This window comes from Lepisosteus oculatus, chromosome 1 (assembly GCF_040954835.1).
Source record: "Lepisosteus oculatus isolate fLepOcu1 chromosome 1, fLepOcu1.hap2, whole genome shotgun sequence".
NCBI classification, from domain to species: Eukaryota; Metazoa; Chordata; class Actinopteri; order Semionotiformes; family Lepisosteidae; genus Lepisosteus; species Lepisosteus oculatus.
In genome coordinates, this window is record NC_090696.1 from 40,884,649 (window position 1) to 40,909,420 (window position 24,772).

At 37.6% G+C, this 24,772-nt stretch overlaps 1 protein-coding gene across 2 annotated transcripts in view; it reads left to right on the forward strand.

The window, feature by feature from the left end:
- dok7b (docking protein 7b) overlaps positions 1-24,772 on the forward strand; it is a 74,369-nt gene that overhangs the window by 15,732 nt on the left and 33,865 nt on the right. The window contains exons 6-12 of one of the 2 annotated variants that reach the window (XM_015344829.2): positions 301-408; positions 1,340-2,229; positions 15,709-15,757; positions 17,782-18,477; positions 20,247-20,335; positions 20,931-21,000; positions 24,035-24,100. In XM_015344829.2, coding sequence (XP_015200315.1) covers positions 301-408; positions 1,340-2,229; positions 15,709-15,757; positions 17,782-18,477; positions 20,247-20,335; positions 20,931-21,000; positions 24,035-24,100 — 1,968 coding nt within the window. The remainder of the gene's footprint in view (positions 1-300; positions 409-1,339; positions 2,230-15,708; positions 15,758-17,781; positions 18,478-20,246; positions 20,336-20,930; positions 21,001-24,034; positions 24,101-24,772) is intronic. The other variant, XM_015344840.2, reaches the window with a different exon arrangement.

The window sequence follows — 24,772 nt, forward strand, 5'->3', positions numbered from 1 at the left end:
CAAATAAAAATATACAACACACTGCAGAATAACACAATTTATAGACAGGCTTCTGTAAACGGGGCAATATATCAGAGTGCTACCACGGGGGGCAAAACTGCCCGTTTTATAAATTCATGTGGGCAGCTTGCCCGCATAGTCAGTTTGCATTAATTTTGATTATTATATTTTTGTACAGGGCAAACCAAATTGGAACTTACAACAGATTTACCTCTTAGCAACACTATTCTTGTTTTTCAGCTTAGTTCAGTTTTAACTGAACTCTAACACAGAGCCATTGCGTGTCTTTTTCTTTCGCAGACCCCAATGCTAATCCAGCCTACATGGAAGACAGGGTTAGCCATGAAGCTCTCGAGCTGGAGAAACGCCTCAGTCTCCTGTCCCACTCCAGTCGGCAGAGCAGTACAGGTGGGAAACTGAACAGAATGGCACAGCTGGCTTTCAGGAAGTCTAGAAATCTATGAATGTTATGATTGTGACACGTTTCTACAAGTTGAACGCTGAGCAGAAAAAATGCAGCATAAAAATGAAATAGTCAAGTATTTTAAGGGGGCGGTGCAGTGGCTCTGTGACTAAGGATCTGAGCCTGTGGCTTGAAGGTTGCTGGTTTGTATCCTGTGGCCAGCAGAGGAATCCTACTCTGTTGGGCCCCTGAGCAAGGCCCTTAACCCCAGCTGCTCCAGGGGCGCCGTATAAATGGCTGTGCCCTGTGCTCTGACCCCAAGCTTTTCTCCCTCTCTGTATGTTTTGTGGAGAGCAAGTTGGGGTATGTGAAAAGACAAATTCCTAATACAAGAAATTGTATATGGCCAATAAATTGATTTTATCTTAAGTAAAAAAATCAAATGTATGCTAAATGATACATAATCCAAAACTGTTTTGCTGGTTAGTTTCCACTGTTTAAAGGAATTGATGACAAAACCTGCAGTGGTTGAATAAACCGGAAATTGGTCCACTGATTCCTAATTTTTCATGGTCTTATGTTAGTCTGCATTATAGACTAACTCTTGTTAAAGAGTATTAAAAAGGTTAAGTGAAGAAAAACTGAGGTCAAATTACTGTAAGGCAGTGAAATGTATTAATCCTTATGAACGCTAAGAAGACATGAAAACAGTTCTAATGGTTTGATAAGTTCACAGACTGCTTCCATAAAGAAATTGAGCTTTGAACGAAAAGACTGGAAAAGACTGACCGATCGGGCCGTCTCAATCTCAGGAATTTGAATGTTTGTAGATGAAAAGGAAATTTGTTTCAATAGGAAATTAAAGATAAAAGAAGAACATATAATAAAAAGATGTTTGTGTTAGTCATCTGAGTTTTTCTTGCATTTTGTTGATAGCGTCCTCTTCAAGTTACAGCACCTCGGGGACGCTAGGAGACGACAGAAGTCTGTCTAGCTCTTCTTCAGACACCAGCCACTCGGATACCAGCATCGGCAGCAGGCTGGCAATCTGGCCCGAGCCGTCCATCAGCAGTGCCCCCCTGGAGCCCCACAGCCTGCCCGCGGCGAAGACCGTGCTTCACGGGGAGGAGAAGCTGCATGTGGAGGCCATGCGCGGGACAAGACCTCCTCCGAAGCCCCCTCGGTCCCGGAAGCTGCAGGAAATCGGCCGCCAGAGCTCCTCTGACAGTGGAATTGCCACCGGGAGTCACTCCTCATACTCTGGGAGCTTCTCTTCCTACACGGGCAGCCTGGACATCTGCCACGGAGACGAGTTTGGATCCCTGCTTAGCCTGCCGCTGAACCTTGCATCCGATCAGAGCTGGTGCACCTGCCAGCACGGTGAAACACAGAGGGTTCTGGGCTCCGAGTATCAAGTTCCCAGCTCACTTAGGCATCTCTACGACACGCCTCGGAGTTTATTACAGGCAGCTGCCAGCCGGGAAGCCCAGAGCAAGAGCCCAGATACTTCACTACCAAAGGACGAAGCTGCTCTTTCCCTGCTTACCAGCATCACAGACACAAAAGGAGCTACTCCTGAACTGAGCTCTGACAGGAGGCTTGCAACATCTTCCAGTCATGAAAGCTCCAGAGACTCAGATGAGACGTATGTGGATCTTATACCGAGGTGGTCAGCTGTACAGCACCCTGAACAGGTGCGGGTACCCAGGAGCAGTGAGGTGGTGCCATCTGCTGGTGTCTCCACAGACCCGTGTGAAATATGCAGCCCTCACCCAGGGGTGTCAAGAGCTCTGTTTGCTGCTTGCCCTATCTGTGGAGGATTGAAGGTACTGTAACCTTGCCTTTTCTTGCTTACGATCTACGCAATCCTTTCTTTATTCATTGATTTGAGAGAGAAAAATGTTCACGCAAATGAAATGTGAATTGAGTTTGAACCAGACTTTTAAAATAATTTTCTGTTTAAAGGCACCAGATGTTCTTTTGTGTGAGTTTTTGGAATACGCATTTTGAGGAAAAAACAGCCAGTTTCTCGTTACTGAATGTTGCATTTTCAATGTTAACTTAATGATGCATTCATGCAAAAAAGCCCATTTCTTTTTCAAGTTTCATATTTTTGTTCTTTCATCAGTTAAGAAATCAAACTGTTGATGATGACATTCAAGGAGTCATACACTGATGAGATTGAACAATTGTCAACATAATTTCCCTTCTTAAAAAAAACATGCCAGTTTTCAGTTTGAAGAAACGGTGAATCCCATTTCATTAGGCAGTACATATGACACTACTTGAGAATAACTACATTGGGTGCAAAGCTAATAGAATGTTGTTTTATTTGTGTTTTTCCTGCGGCTTTAATTTTAGTGGCACTCACTGCTGAGTGGAGTTATTTACAAATAAATGACATCTTTAGTGTACCTGAAGTCCAGACCTTCTTCACATGCAGACAATGATAAGTGTCAGCATTGAACCAGTGAGCCCTCCCAAATCCTTCAGCCTGTAGAGTGCAGAATAGAATACACATCAGTTCACTTCAATTTGTTTTTATGTAATAACCTCAATGAGGAGAAAGAGAAATTGTAGAACTGAAGAAAATTAAGCAAAGAAGCACATTCATTATTAATTTTAGAGACTTGAGCTTGAAGAGAAATAAGAAATGTCCATCTGTGTCATCTTTTTAAAATATGAAATTGTTTACATTGATAGCAGGTAAAAAGGATGAAATTCCAATGTTGAGTTAACTAAAGTTACCTTTTACTGGCAGCACATACAAAGGTGGGCCAGTTGCCTTCATTGCAAATTTTAAGGGAGTAATAAACAGACTTCAATTAATTTTATACCCTGCTAAAACAAATCAAAAATAGTATGTGATATAGGAATTTGAAGACATTGACTACAAATTGCAAAACTGTATACAGTCAGCATTGAATGACTGTGCTGAGTATTTGTTAAAATAAACAGGGGTAGAAGTAGTCATCTGATGGACAGCTTGAGCTGGTGATCCCAAAGACAAGAAAAACAATTCAGGTGACAGTCAACATCCCAAACAAGTGCCCCTAGAGATGGCAAACAGTTGTTAACACCATTGCTGAAGGGATAGTAGATAAAATTTTAACCATACCAATGAAACCTTATCCTAAACCCATATGACTTAGACCGCACTGTAGGTACAGTATTTCCACTAGAGCTGGCCAAAAGCTGGTTTCAGCAGCCAGTAAAAGAGGGACATGTGGAGATAGTGTCTTTAGAATGTTATCAGCCACAAGTTGCCCTTCAATAAAGTCTGTTTGGTTATGGTGTGCTTATTTGGTTGTATAATAGTTTTCCAGCCAGTGAAATGGTACAGTACCTTAGCTTTCAGTGTTAATCAAACAGAGAGGGCAATATCTGACCAAAGTGTTGGATCTTAGTGAATAAAACAAATAGTGATAATGGCAGTATTAACATCACTCTGAAAAGAGCCTTCCTAAACTGCTTTTCATAAGGAGAGGAGCAGAAGGGGATATACTGTATGGGAGCCAAATAATCATATAAAATTCAAGAGGGTTGTCAACAATGCCTGGTAATCCTGCCATATCCTGAAGGACCTTCTTCAGCACAGACGGGGATATAGATACCCAGCATGTAGCTGTCTCTTCATGAGAAAGACGAGGGGATTGAAGAAACCTTGTATAATGTTCCAAATCAAATTTGTCTGGAGTATAATTTAAAACAAAAAGAAAAAACAACAAAAGCTGAGTTTACAGTGGTATGAAAAAGTGTTTGCCCCCTTCCTGATTTCTTATTTTTTTGCATGTTTGTCACACTGAAATGTTTCAGATCATCAAACAAATTGAAATATTAGACAAAGATAACACAAGTAAACACAAAATGCAGTTTTTAAATGAAGGTTTTTATTATGAAGGGAAAAAAAAACAAATCCAAAATATTTTTTTTGGAATATGTTATCTTTGTCTAATATTTCAATTTGTTTGATGATCTTTCACACCACTGTATAAGGGATCTGAGAGCAGTATCTGTGTGCCAATCTATCTGCAGAACATTAATTGCTATGGAGTCTCAAAATGAATAAATGGAAACTACCATTATAGCAAAGAAATTTGTATTTAATATTTAAGCAATACCTTTATAGTAATAAGAAATATTTTCCAAGTCTGGTAATTTCCACAAAATATCATTAAGTACAAATCAGGTGTTGGTTTGGCTTTATAATCTGATCGCGACATGGGTTGTATCTGAAGATTTTGTACAACAAAAGCTCTCCAAAATGTATTTTCAACTAAAAGACAACCTTTTTTTCATATAAGGGGTTAAATACATGCCATATATTAATTACACCCAGATCAGATAGTGAATGTTTTAGAGTCCTAGAGCAGAATCTCCTTCAATCTCTCGGTTATATCCTAGCAGTCGTCATTGCCCCACCAGACCCGTGTCAGGAAGGACACCCGGTGGCTCACAATGCAACTGGATGTTGCTGTCTGTTCCAGAGGGGAGATGAAAGGAACTGGTGGAGGAACTGGGCATTCTCCCCCACTATGACAGGGTGTTGCACCCCACACAGAGGCCTTACATAGAACAGCACTCCTCTGGACTCAACATGCAGCAGCTCAAACCTTCACTTGAGTTCCTCGGCTCATGTCTTTAAATAGTTGAGGGAATTCATGTAAATATTTTTACACATGAATGTGTCCCCGTTGCTTAATTAACCCCACACTACAATGTTATTAATGACAACATAGAAGCAACTAGAATAATATAATATTTAAAGGGGCATAAACTGGATAATTATCAGCAAATCTATAAACATGTTTTCCTTCATAACAAATTCAGACTATTAGCATGTTTCTTAGGTGAATTTAGCCCGCTTACAGTATGTTTCAGGACAGAAACAGTAGTCATGAACCAGAAAGTCCAATATTGGTCAATCAATTGGTTTCTGATTGTTCACCAACTCAACTCTACTTAAATAAAAAAGTATGGTGACATACTGTAAATGAGCAAGAAGGTGTGACGGGCAGTGTGAGTACCAGGTTACCATCCTAATATACCAGTCACTTGAGCTCCAGTGTTAGTGCTCTACAGCTGCAGTCCCTATTTCTCAGAGCATTGACTAAATCTCAGTAACAGAATGAATTAATTGACGGTAGAGAACAAATGTACAAATTTCTAATGAAGCTCAAAATTGTGAACTTTGTGTAAGTACTCTAAGTCGCTATGTTGCCGCAAACCCCTGGTCTCACCACTGGCGAGAGTGAAAGTTCCCATGAATTACGACGTGAAGTGGCCTTTCCTGCTCACTAGTCACTGTTATCACTATTGTAATTTGATATACTAGGGAAAAAAAGTACATGTGCAGCAGATATTTCACTGCAGAAAAGTTTTCAGCATGATCTGCATGCAGAGTTAACAAGTAAGTAGTATTTGCCAACAGAACAGTCTTGACATTTAGAGCAATATTTGTATTGGATTAAAAGAGATGTATTCACATCTTCTTCTTTACAGTGTAATAAGGCTGCTTCACATCACTGGAAGTTTTGTTGCCTTGTTCTGAATCCCAAAATATGGTGCTGGGAATGCTAGACAATTTTGTCTATTTTGTGATGTACATGATAACTTGTAAAACATCTAATTTACGTTTTACTTTTATTGTGGTTTGAATTGCACTCATTGATTCTGATTCTTCCTAACTGTGAAATATAAAAATAGGATTGCAGTTCCCCTTTAAGATTTTTTTTCATTTAGATGATGTGCTTTTAAATGACATAAATGGGGAAAAAGATGCTATCTTCCTCTATAATGTGTTGTTTTTCACATCTTGGCATACATTACATGTCTATTGGCTGACCATCTGCAATCTTTTCTTTGTAATAAATGTTACCGTAGGTGTTTGTGAATAGTTTTACAGTAAAACTAGACAAAGTGTGAATACATTTCACTGTCAAACCACTTAAAGTTGTGATTGTCATTTCTTTTTTTTTGCATGCCTTTTGGATAGCTGCAATTCACGCTTGTATTTCAGTTCATGTACTGAGATAAATGTGATAATTAGCCATTGTGTGCTTATCAGGGGGTTTCTTTTGTAACTGGACTGCTCGCTCATTGGATTTATAATAGATTTCTATTTGTTCAAATGAGCCATTTCTCTTTTTGTCATTTTTAAGTTCTATGTCAAATTTACAGACGTTGGGTTTTAGAGATTATTATAGCCAAAGCCTTCACTTCAAATCAGTGCAGTTTTGTGAATATTGTCCTTCCCATGCTTCTCCTACATTTGTGCCTTAGATCTCCCTATATGTCACACCCTCTTTCTGCAGAGGGCGCTCCTTCTCTGTCCTGTCCCTAGTTTCCTGCCTGTTGTCCTTCCGGTTCCTCTCTTTCCCTTGGGCTATATATTTCTGGGTCTTGCACTCTGTCCTCGCTCAGCATTGACGTTCGGATGTAATGAGACCCGCCTAGCACCAGGGCGCCCCACGTCCGCTCCCTGAGGCATAGGTTTCTATACGGCATTCCTGAACTCTTTGCACTAATGAGCCCGGGCCTTTTTCCCGTCTCGCCACTACGCATATGGGTCTTTTTCCGCTCTCCTGCTCCCCACGGTTAGTCCCTTTGGACGTCCGTGACACTATACTTTTAAAACCTGGAGGATGATATAATGTGAATTGGAGTCCCACATTTTTTAGGCTGTTATTTGGATGGCAGAACTGAAATTAGTCTTTGGCTTTTACATGTTCCCTGCGTTTATCTTATGAAGCATGAAAAATATGTTTTTATGAATAATAATGAGGGAATAAATGTTGAGTGATAAATATGTGATAAAGGAAACTTAATCAAGCAAAATTGATAAAAAGCACGAAACGTCTTTCGTTTGACAGGTGGTTCAGTATTGCTTTGTTTCTTGTGACCTATAGTTCTCGCGCCAATTTTAACTGCGAGCATGCTATCATTAAAAGAATCAATTGCTGCTGAGCTTCTCAGAAAAATTCCGAAGAGAAAATGGGGGCGAGTTCCACAGACTTCAGAAAGAGCAAAAGTAATAGTAAGGTTAAGGGAGAAAAGGATACATTTTTTTGTGTGTGCTTTAGAAAGTAAGTGATTTCCTGCTGTTGCAGGAGAAAAGCGTAAATCTTGAGTTAAAACCTGAGAGGCTGTGTAATGTTTTGCATTTGATTCTAGCTATTGGCGACATTTATTTCATTCATATGAAATGTTTAGGATTCTGAGGTTCAGGCATGTCTTTGATTAAAAAAAAAAGTCGATATTATAATTTCTCTAGTGTTTAAACAGGAGATTATTAAATTATCTGATACTCTGATTTTTTAAGAAGAACAAGTTTATGAATATAAACATTTTCTAATGCACAAAATGGTATAAATTTCCCAGCTGATAACAATAACGGCCCCTATCTTTTAAAGCAAAAGATTTTGCATGGTGTGCCACTTATGCTTTTCAACATTGTCCCAATAGTCTGTCAAGTGTGTGTCACGTTTTTCAGTTGTTTTCTATACTTGGCTTTTTCTAGTTGGTTAAAATTATGAAATTTGTATAAAATGGATTTCAGTAACTAACCTTTTGATCGTCTTGTTCTGTTATAAATGCGAAGTAGAGAAGTATTAGGAGGAACATATAAAACTTAAAAACACCCATAAAATAATGTTGGATCGAAAATTAAAAAAAATATTTCAGAGACAGACTTTAGTCTCCCATTAAAACTTCATGATTATCATTGAGGATGTAAACAACATTCCTTAATTTTGTTATATACCTGTCAATATGCAATAATCAAGGTTTTGTTTACACTTTGTGCTCTCTGGACTATTTTTTCAAAACTCTGTCGAGTAAAAAGGAGAACACTAGAAAAGCATTTTCCATCTGCCTAACCCTGTTCCATTCCAAAACAACAACAATTTTCTTTGATCTTTTGGTAAAAGTAACACATCTTATGTACTGTAGATAGACATAGTATGTGCTCCTACCGTGCTCTATAATTTTGCTAAAAGTCATGGTGTGCTTCTATAGGTCTGTAACTACACTATGCTGTAACATCATGAAATGTTTATTTTATGTCTTTTATGTTGTTTTTTTTTGTCTTGTTTTCTGTTCTCCCAATAGATATATGGTGGGCCACTTTTGATTAGGACTTTTTATTAAAAGAGTAATAAAAAGACATGGCATTTTATTTCATACGAATATGGAAAGTGGATCTGATGTACAGTATATGATTCAATCAACTGCAAATTGAATGGAAAGCAAAACAATGCTGGTATATCTGCTATAGAAAATGTCGATTTTCTTATATTTATAAAACTGGAGTAAACATTGTTTTCACATCTTAGGCCCGTGGCATGGCACTACATATTTTGAAGTCAGTAATAAACTGCTTAAAGTATACTGTATATGCTTTTTTGTGTGCAGAAATCCAATTTGTCAAAAAGGAATTTTGTTTAAATGTGTGCTTTCTCTAATGATTGCGGTAATTATATATTCTATATTCTTAGTATTGAAGCATCTCTCGGGGCTCAGTAGCATACATATTTGTTATATAAAAACATCATATAGAAACATAAGACAAAATACAGTCAAGGAGAGGCCATACGGCACATCTCGCCTGTTGGTACTGTAGCTGAGTGTTCTGAGGATCTCATCCAGTAATTTCTTGAAAGATAGCTGGGTAGAGTGTTCCTTTATACATCTACCCTTTAAATATACATATTGGCTGTGTGCAAGGAAATGGAGACGTGAAAAGATTTCCTTCATTTTGCGAATATGCACAGCCTTAACAATATATCTCCTTAAAATGGTATGACACATTTGGCTGTTGTTGTTGTTGTTGTTGCTATTATTATTATTATTAATAATAACAATAAAAATTTAATAGCCTTTATTTTATACATCACCTTTAAAGTTTGCATCTCAAATTGGTTTAAAGTAGGTGTAAGAAAAATAATAATGATAGCAAATTACAGGAAAAGTATATAAGCAACAAGCAGAAAAAGGTGCAGCAGAAGATACAAGGTTATTTGAAAAAAATGGAGCAGATACAGGCATTAAATAAAAGCCTTTCTGAAAAGAAAGGTTTTGAGTCTAGATTTTAATGCACTTGGGGGAGGTGACTCTCTAATATCCTTAGGGATAGATTCCAGAGATTTAAGGAGTAGCAAGAGAAGACCCTGTCGCTTATATAAGGTAAACATTCTTGTGGGTCAAACAGGAGTCCAGAGCCAGATAAACGAAGCTTGTGGTGGGGAGTAGGAAGGTACAGTAATTAGTCAGATAGGCACTGAGGTGGAAGGGCATGTAGTACATTATAAGTGAGCATGAGGTTTTTGCAGTCGACTCGAAACTTGGTAGGAAGCCAGTGCGAGCATTCCAAGACGGGTGGAATGTGATCACTTGTACACGACTTGGCCAGGATTCAGGCTGACGAATTGTGAACATATTGGAGTTTGTTCAGTGTGAAAAGAGCTACCCCAGCAAGTAGGTCATTGCAGTAATCAATTCTTGAAAAGACAAATGTGTTGAACAGCTTTTCTGCTATAGTCAACGGCAACATAGGATGTAGTCTGGCAATATTTCTGAGAAGTAAGTGACCCTTTTTTCAATATGTAGTTCAGGTGGGTAGATGCGTCACCATGCGTAGGCTGCAAAGGAACAAGTAATAGGTTTATTCCATGCTGAAAAAAAGAAGAAAGAAAACGCAACGTGAGGTCACACCTAAAGAAGGTTCCATGGCCGAATCGTTGTGTTTTCTTTCTTCTTTTTTTCAGCATGGAATAAACCTAGTACTTGTCCCTTTTTTCAATATTGTGCACATGAGAGTCAAAGGTCACACCAGGATTGTATATCACCCCTAAATTATTCAGTTTTGATTAAAATTCAAGCTGATTGCCTTTCACAGATAGGGTTCCAGCATTGTCTTTACATAGGTAACGGAAGGTGCTGAGTAGCAAGACCTCAGTATTGCTGCAGTTTAAGTGAAGGAAATTTTGAATCATTCATGTTTTTATATTAATGATGCAGTATAGTGCAGAAACAGCTACTTCAGTGTCAGGGTTAGTATGGACATAGATTTGAGTATCATTGGAATAGAAATGATCATTCTGACTGAGTGGGAACATGTTAATACTAAATAGCAGTAGGCCCAGTATCAAGCCTCGGGGAAAACCACACTAAACAAACCCAATTGCAGAACTAAAACCCCCAGGAGAACCCAAGTGTCAGTAATCAGGAAGCGAAGATTTGAACCATTTAATAGTGATGTCAGGAACTCCAGACACAGTCTCAGGATGGGAGTATCAAATGTCATGATTAATATTGTCAAAAGCAGGACATAGGTCAAGGAGAATTGGGACATGTAGAAAACTGGAATCATCTTCTAAAAGAAGATCATTAGTAACTTTAACAAGGGCGGCTCCTATGCTCTGTAATTTTCTAAAACCAGACTGGAAGGGTTTGAAGTGGTTATTTGCAATGAGGAGGTGATTCTTAAATTGTAACATTATAAAATCTTTGCAAAAAAGACAAGTTAGCTATAGGACGAAAAATGTTCAGGAAACTGAAACAAAATGGGAGGAATGTAATCTAGTAGACAGGTGGTGGGCTTCATACGCAACGCTGATTTACTGTACTAAGGCATACAGTGTCAAGGTGAGAGGAACAAGAAAGAAAAGGATGAGCAAAAACAGGCATACAATGAGTTTAGTATGAATGTGATGATGGATATTGTCGATCTTGGTTGTAAAAAAACTGTTGCAAAGATGGGATGAGGCAGTTAGATTTTAGCAGTTGATTGAGGTGCAGAGAAGGTTTTTAGGATTGTTTCAGTTATTCTCAACAATATGGTAGAAAGCCAAATTTCCCATTGGCCTTTACCAATCATGGCCTCCTAATAATCCCCATCTATGAATTGGCTTCATTACTCTGCTCCCCTCCCCACTGATAGCTAATGTGTGGTGAGCGTTCTGGCGCACTATGGCTGTCGTTGCATCATCCAGGTGGGGCTGCACATGGGTGGTGATGGAGGGGATCCTCATTACCTGAGTGAGTGGAGTGCCCAGAAAAGTGCTATATAAGTGTAAGCAATTATCAATTATTATTATTAAGTAACTGGATCTACAGTAGCAGACGCCATTGGATCTTTGTATTCAGTCATGCTCTGCTCCAAGACTGTTGATGTACATTTAAGCCAGAAAGACACCACTTACAGTATGTTCTAGTTTTTGGGAGACGGTCTTCATTAAACACAAGTGGTCAGTGTGCCAATCGAGTTTTAAGAGGACCCAAGGTATCAAAAGAAGTTAAAAGAGACCAATTAAACATTTGTACCTTGTCAACCACATTATCAGAGATAGGAAAGCAAGACAGTGAAGGGAGAGCAGAATCAGCAAACATATTCTGGTCAGCTGGATCAGTTGAGAACATTTACAGATTGTAAAGTTAAAGAGTGTGAGACCAGATGAAAGAGAACAGCCAAGTGATCAAAAACCCTTAGTTTAAGATATGTGTGAAACAAATTAGTCATTTACAGTGACCGAGTCCAAGATGTGACCTTTTTTTGCTAGATTGAGAACAAGCTCTCTGAAACCAAAGCATTCCAACAAAGTTAGAAAATCCTCAGCTAAATAGGAATCTGTGAATCAGTGTGGATATTAAAATCACCCAGGATAAGAATCTTATTAAATCTAAAACACAGCACAGATAGTATATTGGCAACTCAATGAAAAAAGAATCATTATGCTTGTATGGATATCTGTAAACCATAACAATGATAGCAGCCTGGAATAAGAGACATTTAAAACAAGACACACAGAAGAAAAATACAAGAAAGAAAAGGTACACCTTGTTTGTGATGCAAAGTTGCCTTTTTACCTTTTTACACCTTGTTTGTGATGCAAAGTTGTACCACTAGACAAAATACTACAGTATGTATCATGAATTTATTTTTGTAACCCTTATACAAAGGTCAGGTACAGTGCCTTGCGAAAGTATTCGGCCCCCTTGAACTTTTCAACCTTTTGCCACATTTCAGGCTTCAAACATAAAGATATAAATTTTTTATTTTATCTGAAGAATCACCAACAAGTGGGACACAATTCTGAAGTGGAACGAAATCTATTGGATTTTTGAAACTTTTTTAACTAATAAAAAAATGAAAAGTGGGGCGTGCAAAATTATTCGGCCCCTTTACTTTCAGTGCAGCAAACTCACTCCAGAAGTTCAGCGAGGATCTCTGAATGATCCAATGTTGTCCTAAATGACTGATGGTGATAAATAGAATCCACCTGTGTGTAATCAAGTCTCTGTATAAATGCACCTGCTCTGTGATAGTCTCAAGGTTCTGTTGAAAGCGCAGAGAGCATCATGAAGACCAAGGAACACACCAGGCAGGTCCGTAATACTGTTGTGGAGAAGTTTAAAGCCGGATTTGGATACAAAAAGATTTCCCAAGCTTCAAACATCCCAAGGAGCACTGTGCAAGCGATCATCTTGAAATGGAAGGAGTATCAGACCACTGCAAATCTACCAAGACCTGGCCGTCCCTCTAAACTTTCAGCTCAGATAAGGAGAAGACTGATCAGAGATGCAGCCAAGAGGCCCATGATCACTCTGGATGAACTGCAGAGAACTACAGCTGAGGTGGGAGAGTCTGTCCATAGGACAACAATCAGTCTTACACTGCACAAATCTGGCCTTTATGGAAGAGTGGCAAGAAGAAAGCCATTTCTCAAAGATATCCATAAAAAGTCTCGTCTAAAGTTTGCCACAAGCCACCTGGGAGACACCCCAAACATGTGGAAGAAGGTGCTCTGGTCAGATGAAACCAAAATCGAACTTTTTGGCCACAATGCAAAACAATATGTTTGGCGTAAAAGCAACACAGCTCATCACCCTCAACACACCATCCCCACTGTCAAACATGGTGGTGGCAGCATCATGGTTTGGGCCTGCTTTTCTTCAGCAGGGACAGGGAAGATGGTTAAAATTGAGGGGAAGATGGATGCAGCCAAATACAGGACCATTCTGGATGAAAACCTGTTGGAGTCTGCAAAAGACCTGAAACTGGGACGGAGATTTATCTTCCAACAAGACAATGATCCCAAACATACAGCAAAATCTACAAAGGAATGGTTCACAAATAAACGTATCCAGGTGTTTGAATGGCCAAGTCAAAGTCCAGACCTGAATCCAATCGAGAATCTGTGGAAAGAGCTGAAAACTGCTGTTCACAAACGCTCTCCATCCAACCTCACTGAGCTCGAGCTGTTTTGCAAGGAAGAATGGGCAAGAATTTCAGTCTCTCGATGTGCAAAACTGATAGAGACATACCCCAAGCGACTTGCAGCTGTAATCGCAGCAAAAGGTGGCTCTACAAAGTATTAACGCAAGGGGGCCGAATAATTTTGCACGCCCCACTTTTCATTTTTTTATTAGTTAAAAAAGTTTCAAAAATCCAATAGATTTCGTTCCACTTCACAATTGTGTCCCACTTGTTGGTGATTCTTCACATAAAATAAAAAATTTATATCTTTATGTTTGAAGCCTGAAATGTGGCAAAAGGTTGAAAAGTTCAAGGGGGCCGAATACTTTCGCAAGGCACTGTATATGTATATAGTGAAAACAATTCAGATCGCTGGTAGTCGTGCTTTGCACTTTGCTAGCATTTTCACCTGACCAATGACTTCCCTGGAAAGGTAGAATATTGATTTTACAATGCATCTGGAGTCATCAGACCACAATCATAGTTCATCAATACAGCTTGCAAGAATTTGAAAGTTCATGGTCATGTCTTGATCTTACAGTACAGTATGTTGTGTTACAGATCCTTTTAGTTAAAAAAACTGATTCATTGGTTATAAAATTACTCACAGTGAAATGCTGTTTTTTTTTTACATTTTAAAACTTTATAAAGTAACGATACTTAAAAATGGAAAAGATGACCTATAATCTTCAAGCACTATCAGTTTCCCTTTTTATCCCGCCAACGCAATTATTCTTTCTCTGCTGTATTACTCATGAGCGGTGGCACAGAGTTGATAAATGTGGTCTGCACTCAAAAAAAATGAAATTGCTGTAGCCACTCTCTAATCTGGTACTACACACCGCAGGTGGGTCTTCATTTACAGCGTACACAATTTAATTCCCTGAAATCTGAGGTTTCAGGCAATGATTCTGGACATGTTTATGAGCGTTTTGGCTTTCATTTGATCTAGGCTCTTAGTTACATAATCAAACCAATTGATGGAGAAAACGAACACGATCTTTAGCTGCTGACTCTAGATACTTGTATAACCTGAAGAATTAAGGCTCTGCAACATCAGGCTTAGATACTTATTTCTTAAACTTATAATGCAAGCAGAATTGTATATTTAAATTGTAGTGGTGATTAGTATTTATTAAGATCTATTCCCAACACCTATTCAAGAAAGGTTTTAACAGTCAAGTAGTGTTTCAATTTCTTTCTTTTCTGGCTGAAAGTATTTATTCCCCCACAGGCTTGGAACAGAAAGAACATACTTCAGATGTTTTTGAGTTTTTTTTTCAGCTTTGCTGTCACTGGGGTTTTCATTTACCTACAAAACTTCATAAATAACTTAAAAGGACTGGGTAGCCTTGCCTTACATGATTGATCCACAAAACAATTAGCAATTACAGGCAGCAAGTTAATTGTTTAAGCAATTGCCAGGAAGATCTGACATTTCTAAGTTGCAATTTTCAGAAAAAATGTCAAGATTACTTTTTGATTTTAATTGCTTTTTTCCTTCATGCTTTTAATGAATTATTCAAGGAAACCAAAATAAAAGTTAAAAAAAAACTTTCATCATTGAAGGTCAGAATGTTGATAGTCTTGCTAATAATGTCTTGAGATATAAAAGCAGCAGCTGAATATTAATATTTCCTGTATAACATAAAAATTTGAATGATGCTCTTTTGACTACTGAATAGTTTAGGACTGAGAAATAGCACTTGATGTGCTTAGCTCGTTTCGTTAGTATATTAATACATGTACTGCATATAGTGGTGCTTTGTCTTCCCACGATGGTGTTAAACAGCAACATCATTTGTGAACTTTGAGCAGCTTTAGCTGGTGCAAATTCCCAACTATATCTAAAGCAGAATATTAAGATGTTGCTTTCAGATATCTGCATTCATTTTCTGGGTATTGTTGATCTTAATGTTGATGTCATACAATTTCATACTGCAAATACCATTCTTCTTCGCAGGACTCAACAGTGTGAAAGATATTGATTTCATAGTAATGGTGTGAAAAATCTAAGTCATAATAACATTCTGTTTTGTCTCTTGTAAAGGGAACAACACTCTCACATTCAGGAGTCTTATCCATGCCAGCTATACCAGGTATGTGATTTTTAATGTCAAGATTCATTATTCTGCCATGTCTAAACTGTCTCGACTTTAATTTTAAAAAGCCGAGCACAGACCAGAGTATACGGTGAGTATATATGAAGTTTAATACTCAGAGAAGTCACAAATGTATTAACACCCCTCAGTGTGCTTCTGTTACTATTTTCCTTCGGATGTTTCGTGCATATGACAATTGATTAACATAATGTTCCCAAGTGTCAAGAACAGGTGACTTTGATAATTGTATAGTAAAAATCCACACAGAGTGGTTTCTTTGCCATTATTCTCTACTGCAGTGGTTCATATTCCTGGTCCTGGAGTCCCTGTGTCTAAAGGTCTTTGGGCCATCTCAGTCCTTAGTGAACAGTGCTTATTGGTTCCTGTGACTGTTCTTTCTGGTTGGTTTTCTGCACTCTTTGGTTTCAGAAATACCCCCATTAAGAACATTTTTCCCAGACACTACATAACACAAAACTTTATGCAGTCCCCTTCAACTTGCTCATTGAGATTTTGCTCCCTACTTCCTACAGTACCAAACAGGTCTTAAAGAGTAATCACTTGATGATGAACAGACACAGGTGGCAATGATACTGACTCCTACCATACAGTGAGTCAGATTTTTTCCTTCTGCTAAAGTCCAAATGGTAATATTTCAGCTGGCACAGCTGAATGAAGATAGTGCTGAAACTCCCCAATTAGCACTGAGTGCATATCACTTACAAATCTCATTCATCTTTTTAAGAGCTGAATTAAAAATAAATAACCCTGTGATAAAGATTACTTTGCAGGAGCAAAACAACTGATCAGACAAGGGTTATCCAGGACCAGGACTGAGATCCAGTGCTCTACTGCATTACTGCATTGAGTCTTTTTAAAAGGTTAATTATCAGTTTTGGAACTGTAATATATTTTTGCAAAAAATGACAAGGACTACAGATAGTTGAGGAATTGAACTATTGCAACAAGTAAAAAATACCTTTGAACATCTAAGCTGTGCTAGTATTTGTCACAAGAATTAGGTGCATTATCAAGATCAAATTTGTCACCGGTAGGCACGTGCCTTACATTTTGAATCATGATTTAATTCTTGGTCAATTGTTTCATGTATTTCTGTAACACCGTGATTGGTTTTCTTTACAAATTGGAACATTGTGTGATAGAAAATCATGTTGGGTACCTAAAGTAACGTAGCTCAGTTACTGCCCTTATGACAAAAGGTCACAATGTTTTATTCCATACATAGCAAGGTGTTTTGAGTAAGGTCTAATTATGAGAGATGGTAGCTTATTACAGAAATGTTTCAAAATCCTTATGGTACATGATAATTCAAAACACATGTATGTTGTTCTTGTTATTGTGTATTTAATAGCTTCAGCAATTATTGGTCATATTTACAAATCTTGTTATATTCATTTTTTATGAATAATGTTTTTGCTGTTGCATCTGGTATAGCATGTTTTTTACGTCATTTACCTAGTAAACTATGTCTGTCCAAGTATCGCAGTGTATTTAATCAGATCATACAAGCATATTATTAAACACAGTTGACCTACAGTATAGTGTGAAAATAACAACTTACCTTCAGGAAGATGAAACTGACATTTTATAGATAATTATGGTATATGGTAGTACTATAAATAGTAATTAAAGATTTATTTTCAGCAAGTCAAGTGATAAATACAAACTATTTTTGGAAAATAGTACAAGGGTAACTTTTTATTGATTTATTTGTTAACATACAGTATGTATTTATTTACCTTATAATTCTTAACTGAGCATTAAAATCTCTATTAGGTTTATTCTTTAAGCCCACAATGTTATAAAGCTGCACTTTTTCATATGTATGTTATGAACAATATGTTATGCAATATTTGCGCTGTGTCTTTAAATAGTATCACAATAACTTTCATGATGTTATGAAACATTTATGATGTTGCATGTAATACAATTTCTCAAAGCAGGATCTAATCCTGCCATTTCAGAAAAGAGCTCTGCAAAAACCTTCTGCTGTTTTTTAGAATGTAGTAAGCCCACAAACAGTGAGAAAACCAGCAAGAAGAATATAGATGACGAATGTGGACTTAGGAATGCTGGTGATGATGATGATTATGAAGCAATCTGGGATGCTAGAAGTGTTCCTACCACTGATGCGGTGAAGAATCGTGCAAGTGGGAATTTAGATAGGAAATGTCTTCAGAAAGGCAGTGAAAAAGGTGCAACCGAGATAAAATTCCATCACAAGGACATCAGTTCAAATCTCTTCACAGGAGTGCACAGCAGCTATTGGAAAATTAGTAACTGCAGTGAAAATTTAAGGGTGCATAACCTGTATGAACCAATGGCTCCAGCCTTGAGAAATGGGTCTTTGGTCAGTGCAGACATTACAAAAGGAGCCTCAATTCTCTGGATGTGTTCAGAGAACAAGAAATCACTAGGAAAAAATGAGTTTGAGGAAATTGAAAACAACCAGTCTGACAGAAAGACCGATGGCTTAACTAGTACTCCTGAAAGTGGATCCTTGTCAGACATCTTGAGCAAATATAATGCAAGATTGCAGCATCCACCTGGCATTTCACCAAGAAGCAATTCCGTGGAAAATAAGAATGTCAAACAACAAGAGCATTCCCAAGAAATGTTGTCGAGTTTTCACTTTCAGCCCCTTGGGGTTGATGACCAAAGTCAGGAGATTTCCACCGGTGAAGAGTCATCAGAAGGTAAGCTGTTAATAGCAACTGACCAAGCCCTAGCACCCTTCTTCTTCTGGCACTGGAAAGCCACATCTGCCAACCTTTCTGTTTCTTCTGAATACATGTGTTTTTCCCTCTTCTTGTCACTGACATTAATAAAAGTTCTATGCTGTTTTGTGTCCTCCTTATTTCTTCTTTTTTTGTCTATACTTCTCTCCCTTTGAATCTGTGTTTTTAATTGATTGAGCGTCTATACAGTTTTCAAGGTGATAAGTGCTCTCCTAGGAAAGGATACTGCAGCCGTTTTGTTTGTTTCACTTCTAATTTCTGAATAACATTACTATTGCTTTTAAAGGGGAACTGCAGCCCCAGTTTCTCAGACTGGTTATTGAATCTTTGTAACAAAATAAATGAATTGATGTTATTTCAAATTTTTCCAAATATTGAGTTAAGTGCAAAATCGTGTGTTTTGTGAAAGTGCTGTATGGTTGCCATGTTGGCATGGGCAGATGAGAAACTGCTGGTCTCGCAAAGGATGAGAGCAAGAGTTGGCGTGAATTGTGACTTGAAAGCGGCCCTTCCTGCTCACTAGTCACTGTAAATGCATGAGAAAAACATCTTCCAGCAACGTGAATCCTTTTTGTTTTTTTTAAATGCGTATATTTTATATTATGGCTCACTGTCGAGCATTTAGCTGTTCAGAACATAGTGGTTTCACGCAAAACAGAGGATCAGATCATCAGAAAGGCAAACTTTTTTCTTTTCCAAGGATTATTCAGCTAGCCAAGAAAATGGTAATAAACTAGGACACTGGTGTTGGTCCCCGTTTTAGTGTGAATAGGTACAGATCATGCAGTGGACATTTTGCCCCAGAAATGTTCTAACATGCTGAATTAATAAGTAGTATTTGTCAGCAAAACCATTTCAATTCAGTCGCACTTCAAATCAGCTGTTCTAGCGACGGCATGAGCTATGGTGCTATGGAGCTAAGTCCTACTAGATTTCTTTTAGGTACGAATTACCATGAAATATTCACCAATTTAAATGACAGAGCTTTTTTGGAAAACTTGAAAATGATTATGAGTGTATTTAAGTTGGTTGGCAGATTACCCCTTTTTTGCAATATTTAGATAAAGTATCTAAAAAAACGTCACCTTTTATGTGTTTCATGAAAATATTGAAAATCTATCAGCAAAATTTGCTTGGTGTAAAGCGTGTTTACAGTGTAATAGGACCACTTTCATGTGACAGAAAATTGTCTTGCCTAGTTCTGAATTGCAGACTGACAACTGTATGGCACTACGCATACATTGAAACTTTTTTTCTTTCGTGATGTACGGTAAATTGTAGGTTGTGCACATTACCGTGTACTTGGTAGTTTCATTCTGTTTTGAAATGCACTCATCATCGCTGATTCGTTAAACCCTGAAATATAAAAAAATGGCTTTGCAGTTCCCCTTTAACAACAGAATTTCAAACAAAAGAAGAGTTTAAGCTGTTGTTTTTGACACAAAGCTGTCTGTCAGTGATGCTAAATAGCTTTTCTACTCTTCATTTTTCAGTTTCAGGCAGGATAAACGTCCTTTTCTTTCATTTATTTCCTGGTGCATGTCCTTTGACCCGGTTCGCGTTCTGTATCAGATATCAGCTATAAGATCTTCAATATCAGCTAGATCAGCAGTCTTGTGATACAGATTCTTTTTTCTTTACATCACCTGAATGAGAGGGTAAATGTGCTTTAATAAAATGCTTAAAAAAACACAATTAATTAAATGTATTTTAATTTCCTTCTTCAGACAAGAAACCAAAGAAAAAAGATGAGAAGCGCAAAACCGATCTGGCATATGAGATCATGGAAGGACGAGGAACGGAAAAGCCAGCAGAGGTAGGGTAGGGGCAGCACAGGGATCTGCTGGCTCTCTTCAGCCATGTGGCTTCTGAGAGTAAACACGTGCCTTTGCAAAATGACTTGACTTTGAAAGTCAAGTTTAATTTAAGTTAAGTTTGAAAGTTTAATTTCTTGTTTTTTTGTCACCTTTCAGTATTAATCAGAATTGTTAAAAGCAAAAACCTGTAGGGATTGTTAATAGGACTAGGGATAGATTCCTGCTTTACTGTCAAGAATTACAGCATTACCACACAGCAAGCCTGCATTACATACAGTATGTGATGGCAGCTTTTAAGCACCTGACATATAATGCAGTCAAGAGGTCATTTACGTAAGAGATTTTCCACTAACACCCTCACACATTAGCAAATTCTGTGCTAAATTCAAAAATATTAAAAATCTTCCCAGAATGGTCAGATCAGTCCCTTGAAACTACATTTTGTTGCTGCCATGACTTGGACAATCAATCAGCATGGAGACCGTACTAAATATTTACAGTTATTTTGAACGTTTTCCAGTTTAGGTGTGTGCTTACTTTTAATTTGTACAACTGTATAATTTGTGTGTAATTATTATCACTGATTTATTTCAGTGGGATGAAAGCAGCAGATATGAGTTGATGGCCAGTTATGGACACCAGAAGATTTTCCATGAGACAGAAGGTAGTAGTTGTAACAATAATAATCTTTATTGTTGATCAAGAGATCCCAAAGCACTTCACATTTAGGAAGGGATCCATTTCATATACCAATAAAATGCAGGATCATCCACCTGTGTGATGTGTGGCAGCCATTCTGTGCCACCGACCTCACGAGCCAGCAAATCATTGGAGAAGGGAGAAGTTATTTCAGATGAATTAGGGGGTAAATTTAGGGAGGCCAGATTATTCAAGACCCTATAATGCCAGGACACCAGGGTTAACAGCCCTACTCTTTTGAAGAGTACCATGGGAGTACTGGCTATTACGGATGTCTTGGATGGGTGATTTTCATCCAAGATGTGCTGCTGAGTGTAGTTTACACTGAAATAGTGTTACTGTATATATCATTACATTAGATGAAGAAACACAATACTTCCAACATTTGTCTTCAGAACTTTGGATTTACAGTAAATACTTAAGTCAGCAAAAGATACATTTAAAATGTATTTCTTATTTTAAAACATCTGTATAATTATTTGTCTCGGTCCTCAACATCTGATTATTTCTAAATATTCAGCTTCACGCAACCTCCTCTGAACAGTTGAGGGGCAGTAAGTCACCAGTTTCACAGACTTATGACTCTAATGAACGTATTCTCTGATTCTGAGGTCACCTTTGGCCTGCCTGACCTTTTCCGTCCTTTTTGATCCTCACGAGTGTCAGTTTCTTCATATCGTTAGATAGTCTTGGCCACAGCAGTTACAGACACTTGCAAACTTCTTGCAATTCGTCTTAAAGACTGACCTTTCATAAAGTAATTATAGGCTGTGTTTTTTCCTTGCTTGCCGAGTAACATTTACCATGTTCATTCAGGAATTACAAACCTTTGCCCATGCTCCCTATATTTATAGTAATCATGGGCCCTCACCTGTTTACCAGTAATTGGTGACAAAAGGTAAATGAGGTAACATGCTAGTTAACTGTGAGAGCATCTAACAAAGACAATTTTAAACTTCTTTTAGTGTTCTAACACCATGTTATACATATTTCTGACTTTTAACTAACCTGGGCTTCAGACTGAAATCTGCTTGCTTTGGGTGTTCATTTTATTGAAAATGAAAAATTAACATTTTAAATGCAGATCACTTAAGATTATAAGTACACATAACATGTAATTAAATATGAAGTGTTTATAGACAAGTTTATACAGTTTAAAGCACAGATTATCATGAAAAACCTGGTTTCAAGCAGGTGTACTCAAACATTTGACTGGTACTGTACATTGATCAGATAAGTAATAAAGCTAATGTCAACTCATTTGTAAAAATGCACCATGAGACTTTCCATAGGACAGTTGCATCCCTCACTTATATATTAATTGGTAAAACAATACACAGGAAAATGTACAGTATGTTACCCAAGAAAATTTACTTGGAAAAAGTATATGTACAGTATTGTACATAGGCCAGTATTTTGAGTCTTTTTGAAAACTCACAAATAAAGTTGTGTTATTTATTGTACTGCTGAATTTATTCTGGACTTTGATTTTTTTTGTAACTAGCCACCATTGTGCCACAATACCGCCGTCTGCCTTTTACAGGCAAGTTTTAAAGATAAAATTGCACCCCTGACACAGCAGCAGCCAGTTTTGTTTTTTTTTTCTTTAATTGCCATCCATGACTGATCCTCAGTCTGCTGATGTCAAAGCTAGCGAGTACTGGAGACTCTACCTGTATTATCTAAATTCCCACTTATCAATAAGGGGAGAGCCTGCAGCTACGCTACACTGACCAGCACTAACACCTGCTGTCAGCTCTGATCCTCTGCAGCACATTACAACCCTATTGAGCCCGCCAAACAAACTGCCCTACAGTTGTCTGTCCAGCACTTGTGACAGCCCTCGGCGTAGACCTACTGTAAGATGCATTTTCCTGAGTATCCTACACACTCTCACAGGCCTGTAAGCCAATTCAGTCCAAAACCTTGAGCCCTATCCACACTGCAGTGCTCATTTTTCTCTCCTTTTAGGGTGGAGACTAGATACGGACTGCTAGCTTTTCCTCCCAGCTGCTCTTATAAGCCTCACAATAGGTGTGACCGATCACACCAACTCCTTTCCCTCATGTACTGTAACATGTCTCTCCCACTGAATTCTAATTACTCATTAGGAGTAGCTCATTCCATAGGCTCTTTCACTGAGCATTCAGCATTCCTAACACGAAGTACTCATGATAAAGTAAAACCATCTGCGGAAAACCATTATCTTCACAGCAATGTATTGTTTTCTTTAAATGTACATGATTACAATTATCAGTGATTTTATAGTATGTCTGTACACAGTAATAGCCATGAAATGTGGTTACTTTGTACTGTCTTGTGAGACTATTATCATTCAAACTCTTTGCAAAGGTGAATTATAGGTGAGCATTAATGGATTATCTTGAAAGGCTGTGGTTAAATTAACTTAAGAGAAAAGCACCACTGAATACATTTAACCTGGGCTCTTATTTTCTTGTTGAGGCATTTGTAGGGAGGATACTTCTGTTGTAAATTTGTAAGAATTATTTCAGGATGTGTACACAGAATTGTTCATTCTGCATATGTGGAGATACTTTCAAGTGATCATTATTATTGTTTGATGTTTAATTTTTGAAATACTCCCATTGTGTTAAGTGGTTGAAATGAGAGAGCTCCCTAAGCAGTCACCATACTCACAAGAATTGTCTTGTAAAAGCATTCTTACAAATTATATCATCGTCAGTGTATAATAGAGAGATGCTGTGGGGAATGTCCCCAAAATGGATATGAACTTTTATATTAAAAATTAACAAGATTACATTTTGATAATCTGATAGTGACAAGAATACTGCTGAATTATATTTATTTTTTACATTTGTTTGTTTTATTTGAGTGTTTTTTGACTTAAAATAAAATAAATACAAATTAAAAATTAAAAAAATAAATTAAAATAAAATAAAGACAATTTTCCCCAAAACATTGTAATGTGTGTACAGTATATATACAGAGAATCACTTTAATTTATGTTTAATTCGTAGGTGCTACATCTTCACTAGGCACTTCTGGCACATTACAGATGCATAGAGAACAAAGTTCACTCTCTGGTAAGAGAACAATCTGTTAATAATGATTAGCTGTTTGTGGATTTTCCCTGTGTGCACTTGTCTCATTATTGGAGAGGGGAGTTTGATTATGGCCCTGCCTCAGTCAGCTGTAAAGCTCTGTAGCAGTTGGTGAACATAAGAAAAATATCTATATTGCTTGGGTTTTGGGAGCATAATACAATTTATTATCCTACTGCTTCATGATTCTCTATTTATTATTTTCCTATTGATAAAAAAAACCCTTCAGGTCAATTTATGACAGATTCCAGTGAATCAGCAACCTCAGCATAACTTTGTATTTTGTTCCATACACTGACCACTGTAGGAAAGTGTTCCTTCTGTCTTCAGGGTGCTTTCTGAATATCATTTGAACTGCTCTCTTTCCTGAGTCTGAAGTAGAGAAAAGGCTATAATGCCAGCATTCTACACTCAGAATTTTAAAAAGCTTCACTTCAGTCTTTAACTCAGAAATCTGATTTGCTTTTCTCCACTTTTTCAGTTTACCTAAGCTGTATGTATTGTCATTTTCTCAGGTATTACAATAACATGTTTTTCTATCAGCCATCAGTTAAAGCTGTTCTGGATTGTGAAGAGAATTTTTGTATTCAATTTAATAATTGTAACTGCTGCAGTACGAGGGCTAATTGCTTTAATATTCAGAATGGTTCGCAA